Below are 10946 nucleotides of genomic sequence, written 5' to 3' on the forward strand. Positions count from 1 at the left end.
GCAAACCTGGTCCCAACCATCTTTTTTTTTGTTTTGTTTTTCCCCTCCAAATGATTTTGAGTTTTGTTCCACATTGTTCTCCCTCTCTATCCAGGATCTCCTACATCCCTTCCAAGTGGATGACAGTGGTAGTCTGGCCCACGTCTTAATTGCAGCCTTACGTGGGACCCTGAGCCAGAACCACCCAGCTAAGCGGCTCATAGTTTCCTACCCATAGGAACAGTGAGATAATCAGTGTTCACTGTTTTAAGCACTCAAGTGTGTGGCCGTTTGTTAGGCAGCAGTGGTGAACTGAGACACTGGCCTAGCTAACGGGAAGCAAGGACAGCAACTTCCTCCTTTCTCCTTGAACATATCCTCCCCAGACAGTGTCTTTTCAGACTATGAGAAACCAGGGCCAGGTGTCCAAGGAGGACGATGTCTTTGTTAAGTATGGTCACACCCTTGGACTGCAGAAGCTGTCTGTGCTTCTGTGCACTGTGGAGTGGTGTAGGGTCGGCTGGGAGAGGCTGGGGGATATTCAAGAAGTGGGCAGGGATTGAGTCCAGCGGTCACCAGCAAGAGTGTATGCCCCACGCTGGCAACCCTGGGAGGGCAGAGACTGACAGCAGCTGGCTTCCTGGTTTGCTGGGAGACCCCAACTGCTGTAGGGGAGTCCCTGAGCATAGTCCCCACAGCAAGCACTTGTAGGGTGGGAAGACAGGCCTCGCTTTCTTAGGGTCCAAGACTGCTATGGAACAGTGGGGTCCACACACCGCCAGGCTCCCTGGGAGCCCTGGGAGGGAAAGCGTGTGGCTATCCTTCTTGATGGAAGAGTGGGCAGAGGCGCTACTGAGCGCCAGCCAGATGCCAGACCTGATGGCCTAGAAACCATGCTTGTGGTGTTGGACATCAGCAGAAAACCACGCAGCTGGGCTCCAGGTGAAGACAGGCACAATTTATTGGTTATACAGACTGATGCCCGTGGGAACACTGGCACACCGGTCTCCTACACACCCACACACCTGGGTTTGGTTTCCTACAGTAAGTCTGTTATGTTAAAAAAACAAACAAACAAGAAAACACATTGCCATGTAGTCTCTTAATAACCGAGGAAGCAGGACCAAAGGACGTGTCTGGGAAGAGAAGGCCACCTTGTCTCCAAAGCCTGGAACTGTGTGGCTCGCCCACCCTGGCAGCCAGGCTGGAGAACATGGCCTTTGGAAGCAACAACAGAGATAGATCCGTTCACATGAGGACAGCTGTGGAGGGGCTTGGACGAGTCTGTGCCCACTTCAAGGGCCTGGATCCCCAGCCCTGGGCCGAAGCCAGGTCTCTGCACAGGAGGACAGAAGTCGACCGCTTTTCTTCCTCCTTCCAGCTGGTGAACCGAGAAGCCAGGAAGGTGCCCGCTCTAGGCTTCTGCTGAGCTGGTACCACCACGGCTTCAGCCAAAGCCGTCTGCATCGCCGAGGCCATACTGGGCACAGTCCACTGGGCCCTAAGTGAGTCACCGAGATGCTTCAGCTCCCGAAAGGCTGGGCCCTTGTCTCACTCCTGAAGGGCAATGACCCGCTTAATGCTTTGTCCAAACCACTCTGGACAGATGCCTGATTTCAAACGGTGGGTTTGGAATTTTGGGTTCAGTTGATGAGGGAGACTCAATACTGAGGCTGGCCTGATATAACGTTCATAAAGCACTTAGCATGGTACTTGGCACACAGTGGGCGTGTGACACATGTGGGCATTATTATTATTAATAATAATATTATTATTATTAGATATCTGTACTCCAACCTTCAAATCTGCACTCTAGAGTCTTGTTTCAAAATGGCGACCTGAATGCTCTTGGGTTCCAAGTACCAAGGTCGAGCTGGAAGCCAGGGAGTGTGTTCTCTTCCAGCCTAGACCTCACACCATAATTCCCAGCCAGCGGATCCACGGGCCACACAGAAGCGAACCCTGCTCTGGACAACCAGGAAGGCTCATGAAGATGCATCGGGGGCAGCCGACAGGACGCTGGGCAGCCTGCTGCTCCCTGGGCTTCCTGTCTCGCTGGCGGCTCCTGGGGGCTTCACTGCAGGGACAAAAACAGACGGCTGTCAGGGCCTCATTCCCACCAGGCCACTTTAACCAGATTACCCAGGGTCCCCACCTGCTGTGGGTTCAGCCAGGCTTCCTCTGACATGCAGCTGCAAAGGGCTAGCAGGTACCTTACATGTGTACTGATACGTAAGTATAATAAATATAATAAAACAGTACTGATACAGACAGAATATGGGATGTACGCAAGTGAATGTATATATACAATACACCCCAATCCAAACCCAAAGCCACTGCCACCAAGCCAATTACAACTCCCTGCAAGCCCCACTGGGTTTCCAAGGTGGTAAATCTTTACAGAAGTAGATTGCCTCATCTTCCTTCCACTGAGCAGCTGGTGGGTTTGAACCACCAGCCTTCTGGTTAGCAGTCAAATGTCTTAGGCACTGCACCATCAGAGCTCCTTATATAATACACAGGCACACAAACATTAATTTAATTCTCCCTACACATTTGTGAGGCAGGTACCATTAACAGCATCTTTTTAAAGATGAGTAAACTGAGGCACAGGACCAGGAAGTGGGGGAGCTGGGGTTCAAACCAGCACATTCTGGCTCCAGAGTCCATCTTAACCCCTGTATTTTTACTCAAAAAGAAATTCATGTTCCAGGAAGAAAGGAGACACTGTGTTTTGAAGTCCTTAAAAGGCTGGAAAAATGGTAAGTCCTAAAACCAATGATAATAATCATGGAATATAAATTATATTGGCTTCACAGACTAACGGAGCCTTATTCCTTGGGGTTTGGCATGAGGCTAAGAGTTTATATGCAACCCTCCCTTCAGTCCTTTCAGAGAGCGGACGTCAGGGGCTGGCATGCCCGGGTTCCAATCCTGCCTCTATCCACCTCCTCATGGAGCAGCCCCTGACCTGCCCCAGGACCGCTGTTGCTTGAAACCCAGCCTGGGGACACACACACACACACACACACACACGCACACACACGTACATGTGTGTGCCCCCGTGCGCACCTGCATGGCGGTCCTGCTGAGTGGCCCCTCCTCAGGCCGGTGCTTGCTGTGGTATGGGAGCTCACTGTTGTCACGGTAGTCACGGCCCTTGGAGTGCTGCAGGTGCAGCACGGCCGGGCTCTTGGCGGGCAGGGGCGGCCGATGCTGTGTGGGCACGGATGGGGTCTGCTGGCTCATCTCTGAGCGGGACGGCTTCACGGGCCTCTTGGCCGGCACTGGCGCCTGGGAGCTGGCTGGCGGCTTGGGCTTCCCTTGGGTCTTTTCCCCACAGGCCGCCACTCTGCCCTCTGCAGCGGAGGAGGAGCAGGTGAAGGAGCGGAGCCGGGGTGCGGGGCTGAGGAAGGGCGTGAGGCCCTGCTTGCTAGTCCCCTTAGAGCTCTCCACCTCTTGGGCCTTGGTGAGCAAGATGGCGGGTGAGGAGACTCCGGGATCCGGGCAGGGTGGGGGCTCCTTCCTCAGCATCTTGGGGGATTCCTGCTCCTTCCTGGGAACCAGCTTAGGGAAGGAGCTCACAGACCCGTACAGCGGGTTCTCAAACATCTCCGGCTTCGTCAGCAGCAGGTCCTCCTGAAGTGAGGGTTCAGCCATGTTCTTCCCCAAGTCACCGGGCCTAGAGCCACAAGGAAGAGGACAGAAGACAGCATGGAAGAAACACACTTTAGAAGAGAAGATGTTATGCTGTGCAGCTGTTGATGTCTTCACAGGCAACCTCTGCTCTCGCCTGTGACCTTTTCCTCCATAAAAACTGCTGACACCACACTGAGCAAGGAAGACTCTACTGAAGGTTTTGTGGGACAAACAACCCAAGACTCATTGCTACTGAGTCCATTTTGACTCACAGCAACCCTGTTGGACAGAGCAGAATCGTCTCACAGGGTTTCCAAGGCTGTAAGCTTTACAGAAGCAGACTGTCACATCTTCCTTCCACAGAGTGGTTATTGGGTTCAAACCACTGACCTTTCAATTAGCAGTTAAGCACTTAACCACTGGGCCACCAGGGTTCCTCTGGGTAGAAATGGAAGAGGGTTTATGCTGCATGTCCAATAGCAATAGGAAATGCAAATTAAAACCACAGTGAGATACCACTTCACATCCACTAGGGTGACTATTATATATAAATATATATATATATATATAGAGAGAGAGAGAGAGAGAGAGAGAAAATATGGAAAATAACAAATGTTGGCAAGAATGTGGAACAACTGGAACTCTCATCCGTTGCTACTGGGAATGTAAAATGGTACAGCTTCTGTGGAAAAGAGCTTGCCAGTTCCTCAAACGTTAAACTAGAATTACCATATGATCCAACAATTCCACTCCTAGGTATATACTGAAAAGACTTGAAAACAGAACCTCAAAGACATACTTGGACATGCATGTTCATAGTAGCATTATTCACAATAGCCAAAAGGTTTTTTTTTTTTTTTTTTTTTTAAAAAAGCCCCTTCGTGAATGAATGGATAATCAGAATGTGGTCTATACATACAATGGTATATCAAAGAAATGAAGTCCTGGTGCACGTTACTACTTGGATGAACCTTGAAAACACTGTGCTGAGTGAACTAAGCCAGACACAAAAGGGCAAATATTGCAGAATCCCATTTCTCTGAAATACCTAGAAAAGGCAATAGCATCAAGACAGAAAGTAAATTAGAATAAACTGAAAGTGACTGCTTACTGGCACAGAATTTCTGTTTGAGGTGATGACAAAGTTTTGGAAATGGAAAATGGTGATGGTTGCAAACAACAAAACAACTGTACCTTTAGGATTAGTGCACTTTACTATTTGTAAAAGTTATACCACAAATAAAACACCTTTGAGGGCGCTGGAGTAAAACACACTCTCTCAAATCCTTCCCAGTTCTTTCTTCCCACACTGCTACCAACAAGCCTCCTTTCCTGATTTCCTCTCTCCCCCCACCAAGAGTCCTGTCTCCAGCAATTCCGCTCTCACCCTCATTTGCATGCCTGCTCAGTAGAACTCCTCACAAGTGAGTTCAGTGGCCAGTTGGGTTACTTGAAGTTCTCAGCTCAAGAGGCTTCATTTAAAAACATTTGTGAAGCCTGTTACATGTGGCCACCACCCGTCTGTAAGTATGTCATGCTGTGCTGCCTTGTACGTTGCTGTGCTTCTAAAAGCTATGTCACTGGTGTCTCAAATCCCAGCAGGGTCACCTAGAGAGGATAGGCTTCAGTGGCACTCCAGACAGAGACAACCTAAGAAGAAGCCCCTGGTGATGCACTTGTAAAAAAACTGGCCGGTGCAAACCTTATGGTCAGCAGGGAACACTGTCTGATGCAGTGCTGGGAGAGGGGCCCTCTGGCCCCTCAGGTCGGAAGGCACGCAAAACAGGACTTGGGAAGAGCTGCCTCCTCAGAGGAGAGTTGATCTCAATGATATGGATGAAGTAAAGCTTTCAGGACCCTCATTTCTGATGTAGCACCACTCAGAGAAGAAACAGTGGCAATCATCCATTAATAACCAGAATGTGGACTGTACAAAGTATGATTCTAGAAAAACTGGAAGTTGTATAAAGTGAAATGAAACACTTGACGGTAGATACACTAGGATAATAGATAGATACCCTAGTGAGTTGAAATGGCCACTTTTAATTGGACAATCATATGGTCTACTATGCCAGGAATGACAAATTGAAGAGGAACAATGTTGTACTCATAGTCCAAAAGAACAGTTCAAGATCTATCCTAAAGTACAACACCGTCAATGAGAGGATAATATCCATATGCCTAAAGGAAGTTAATACGACTTTTACTCAAATTTATGCACCAGCCACTAATACAAAAGATGAAGAAACTGAAGATTTCTTCTGACTTCTGCAGGCTGAAAATGATCAAATAAGCAATCAAGATGATTGATCATTACTGGCGATTGGAATGCAAAAGTTGGGATAAAAAAAGAAGCGTTGATAGTTGGAAAATATGGCCTTGGTGGTAGAAATGACAGAGCTGGCATGATAGAACTTGACAAGATTAACAGCTTATTCATTGGAAATATTTTATCTTAACAATGTAAACAGTGATTACACATGTGGACTTTGCCAGATGGAACACACAGGAATCAAATTGACTACATCTGTGGAAAGAGATGATAGAGAAGCTGAACATCATCAATCAGAACAAGGCAGAGGCTGCCTGCAGAACAGACCATCATTTGCTCATATGCAAGTTCAAGTAGAAGGTGAAGAAAATTAAAACAAGTCCACAGGGGACCTTGACTATATTCCATCTGAATTTAGAGACCATCTCAAGAACAGATTTGACATGCTTAACACCAATGACTGATTACCAGATTGAGTTGTGGGTTGACATCAAGAACATCATATGTAAAGAAAGCAAGAAGTCATTAAAAAGACAGGAAAGACCAACATGGACATCAGAAGAGACTCCAAAACTTGTCCTTCAATGTAAAGTGAACAGAAAAAATGGTGAAGTAAAAGAGCTGAACAGAAGATTTCAAAGGGCAGCTTGAGAAGACAGAGTAAAGTATTATCATGAAATTTGCAAAGACCTGGAGTTAGAAAACCAAAAGGGAAGAACACACTTGGCATTTCTCAAACTGAAAGAACTGAGGAAAAAATTCAAGCTTGAGTTACAATATTGAAAAATTCTATGGGCAAAATATTGAATGACATAGGAAGTACCAAAAGAAGATGGAAGGAACACACAGAGTCACTGCACCAAAAAGCATTGGTTGATGTTCAGCCATTGGAGGAGGTAGCATATGATCATGAACTGATGGTATGGAAGGAAGAAGTCCAAGCTGCACTGAAGGCATTGGTGAAAAACAAGGCTCCAGGAATTGACGGAACACCGATTGGGATGTTTCAATAGACACAAGGGTAGAGGCATTCACTCATCTATGCCAAGAAATTTGGAAAGCTACTTGGCCAACCGACTAGAAGATATTCACATTTGTGCCCATTCCAAAGAGAGGTGATCCAACATAATGTGGACATTTTTGACAATATCATTAATAGGATGGCCATGGAAGCATGGGAGGCAAGCACAAATTGGCTGAGGAAAATTCCAAAATGGCTGCAGCAGCACATCCACAGGGAACTGTCAGAAAATCTAGTCGAATTCGGAAAAGGACGTGGAATGAGGGATATCATTGCTGATATCAGATTGATCTTGGCTGAAGACAGAACACAAGAGAGATGTTTACCTGTTTTTTATTGACTGTGCAAAGGTATTTTGACTGTGTGGATCTTACAAATTATGCCTAACATTACAAAGAATGAGAATTCTAGAACACTTTATTGTGCTCATGCAGAACCTGTACACAGACCAAGAAACACTGTTCAAACAGAACAAGGGGATACTGCCTGGCTTAAAATCAAGAGAGGTGGACATACTTATGCAGTCTATATGCTGATGACCAAATAATCCAAGAAGTTGGACAATATGAAGAAGAACTCGGCATCAGGATTGGAGGAAGACTCAATAACCTGTAATGTACAGACAATACAACCTTGCTTGCTGAAAGTGAAATGGACTTGAAGCCCTTACTGATGAAGATCAAAGACTATACTATCTAGTATGGATTACACCTCAATCTAAAGAAAACCAAAATCCTCACAATTAGACCAATAAGCAACATCATGATAAACACAGAAAAGATAGAAGTTGTCAAGGATCTCATTTTACTTGGATTCCCAATCAATGCCCATGGAAATAGTAGCCAAGAAATCAAACAATGTATTGCATTGGGCAAACATGCTGCAAACAAACAAACAAACAACAGCAGCAACAACAACAACAACAAAAACACCTCTTGAAAGTGTTAAAAAGCAGAAAGGGAAATCAAAGGCATTCAAATTGGTAAGGAAGAAGTCAAACTATCTCTGTTTGCTGATGATATGATCCTATACCTAGAAAATCCAAGAGATTCCATCAAAAATCTAATGGAACTAATTGAGAGATTTAGCATAGTGATAAGATACAAGATCAAAAATCAGTTGGATTCCTCTACACCAGCAAAGGGATTGCTGAAAAAGAAATAAAGAAATCAATACATTTACAATAGCTACCAAAAAAATAAAATACTTGGGAATAAATCTTACCAGGGACACAAAAAACCTGTATGAAGAAAACTATAAAAGACTACTTTGAGAAACCATAAGAGATCTACATAAATGGAAGAACACACCATGGCTTGTGGATAGGAAGATTGAACATTGTGAAAATGTCAATTCTACCCAAAGCAATGTACACATTCAGTGTAATCACAATCCAGATCCCATTAACCATCTTTAAGGATATGGAAAAACCAATCACTTACTTAATATGGAAAGGAAAGAGACCTTGGATAAGCAAAGCATTATTGAAGAAGACGAACAAAGTAGGAGGTCTCACACTCCCTGCCTGGTATTGGTACAACAACAGACACATAGACCAATGAAATAGAATTGAGAACCCAGAAATAGATCCATCGACCTATGGTCAGCTGATCTTTGACAAAGAGTTGAAATCCATTGAATGGGGAAGAGATTGTCTGTCTAATAAATGGTGCTGGCAAAACTGGAGATCCATTTGCAGAAAAATGAAACAAGATCTGTACTTCACATCATACACAAAAACTAACTCCAGATGGATCAAAGACTTAAATATGAAACCTAAAACTATAAAGTTCCTCAAGAAAAAACTAGGGGCAAATTTAGGGGCCTTAATATATGGCATAAATAGACTATCAAGCATAACCCAAAATGCACAAACAGAAGAAGAGAAACTAGATGAATGGGATCTTCTGAAAATTGAATTTTCATGTGCTTCCAAGACATCTCCAAAAGAGTCAAAAGAGAACCTACCAATTAGGAAAAAATATTTGCCAATGACATATCTGACAAAGGACTTATTTCTAGCATTTATAGAAAACCCCAACACCTCAGCAACAAAAAGACAAACAGTCCAACTAAAAAACGGGCAGAAGATATGAATAGACACTTCACCAAAGAGGATATTCAGGTGGTCAACAAATACATGAGGAAATATTCACAATCATTAGCCATTAGAGAGATGCAAATCCAAACAATAATGAGATACCATCTTGCCCCAGCATTAGCAGCAAAGTTCAACAAGAAAAAATAACAAATGCTAGCGAGGTTGTGGAGAGATTGGGACTCTCATACACTGCTGGTGGGACTGTAAAATGATACCATCACTGTGGAAAGCAGTACAGTGGTTCCTTAAAAAGTTGGAATTAGAAATACCATTTGACCCAGCAATTCCATTACTAGGTATATATCCTAAAGAAGTGAGAGCCAGGACAAGAACAGATATATGCACACTCATATTCATTGCAGCACTATTTACAATAGCAACAAGATGGAAACAACCTAGGTGCCCATCAACCAAACTATGGTACATACACACAATGGAATACTATGCAACCCTAAAAAATAATGTAGAATCTGCAAAACACCACATAATGTGGATGAACTTGGAGGACATTATGCTGAATGAGCTAAGTCAATCACAGAAGGACAAATATTATTTTAGTCTGTGATTGTACATAGTCAAGGAAAGGTTTACATATGGAAAGAAATTTTCTTTGTTGGTTACCAGAGGTGGGAGGGGAAAGGAGGCAACACTGTTAGACAAGTAGAGACAAATATTGATTTGGGTGAAGAGAAAGGCAATGTACCAAATGTGACTGATCAACACAGTGGCACTGAGGAAGAGGAAGACATAGAGAGTTTCATGGGAGGTATAGACAAGAAAGACGAACCCTTTTGCACATATCGTACTGCGTTGTCAGGAAATGCAAACAATGATATGCAGGTGGATAGATGGGTGGACAGGCTGAACTATTAGGTATGTCTATTCAGGGGGGAGTGAGCCCAAGACCATGTATAGGGTTGACAGACAATGTTTCAGTGTATTTCAGCGTATTTGTATGTTCTGTAAGAATTCCCAGGTGTATAGTAAAGCTGACAAGAGACGAGGTTGTAGTCATTTCTTGGTCACAGCCAGCTTCCCAGAAGCGAGTAGTTGGACCTGTGGGCTCAGGACCATGGTCACAGGGGACATCAAGCTCAATTGGCATAACATATCACACAAAAACACTGTTCCACATCCTACTTTGGCAAATAGTGACTGGGATCTTAAAAGCTTGCAAGTGGCCATCCAGATGCAACGATGGGTCTGTCCTCATCCAGACAGAAGAATAAAGAAAACCAAAGATGCATGGAAATAATTAGTCCAAGACACTGGTACACCATGCAATCCTCAGCCTATACAACTACAAGACCAGAAGAACTAGATGGTGCCCGGCTACCACTGTCAATCATTCGGAGGGGGATCTCTGTAGGAGATCCTGAATAGAGTGGGAGAACAATGTGGAACAAACTCAAAACCATTGGGAAAAAAAGGACCAGGTTTGATGGTCTTATAGAGCCTGATGGAACCACTGAGACTATGGACCCTAGCTGCCCCTCAGGTCTGGAATTGAACCCACTCCTGTGGCTTCCAGCCAAACAAAAGACAGGCATATGAACTGAACATTTACATTAGGTAGATAGACTCTTTGGAGAGATCAATCATGGAAGAGTAGAAGGGCAGTGTACGCACAGCTCAGGGAGCAGGAGCTCATGAAAGGGAAGGACGCAAGGAAGAGGTAACTATGGTGATGAAGTGGGAGGGGAGTTGTTGCATTGTGGGAAACTGCAGTCAATGTCATGAGACTAAGTGTATGTGAGCTGCTGTATGGAAAGTGAATTTACTCTGTAAACTTTCACCAAAATCACAATAAAAAGTTTGAAAAAATAAGTGTTAAAAAGCAAAGGTGAGTTCCGGCAAGATGGCGGACTAGGCAGAAGGATTGCACAGACCCTCTTCAACAAAGAAAAGGGAAACCAATTAACACAGACACAGAA

General features: G+C 44.5%; 1 protein-coding gene across 1 annotated transcript in view; it reads right to left on the bottom strand.

Annotated features, from left to right (window-relative positions):
- Positions 1-1964: 1964 nt before the first annotated feature.
- The window catches only part of INPP5D (inositol polyphosphate-5-phosphatase D), a 177235-nt gene continuing 168253 nt past the window's right edge, over positions 1965-10946 (bottom strand). The window contains exons 25-26 of the mRNA XM_007943766.1: positions 3030-3661; positions 1965-2056 (exon numbers count right to left, since the gene is read on the bottom strand). Coding sequence (XP_007941957.1) covers positions 1965-2056; positions 3030-3661 — 724 coding nt within the window. The remainder of the gene's footprint in view (positions 2057-3029; positions 3662-10946) is intronic.

The sequence above is a fragment of the Orycteropus afer genome, unplaced genomic scaffold, assembly GCF_000298275.1.
Source record: "Orycteropus afer afer isolate SDZICR_OR568_19922 unplaced genomic scaffold, OryAfe1.0 scaffold00006, whole genome shotgun sequence".
Classification (NCBI taxonomy): Eukaryota; Metazoa; Chordata; class Mammalia; order Tubulidentata; family Orycteropodidae; genus Orycteropus; species Orycteropus afer.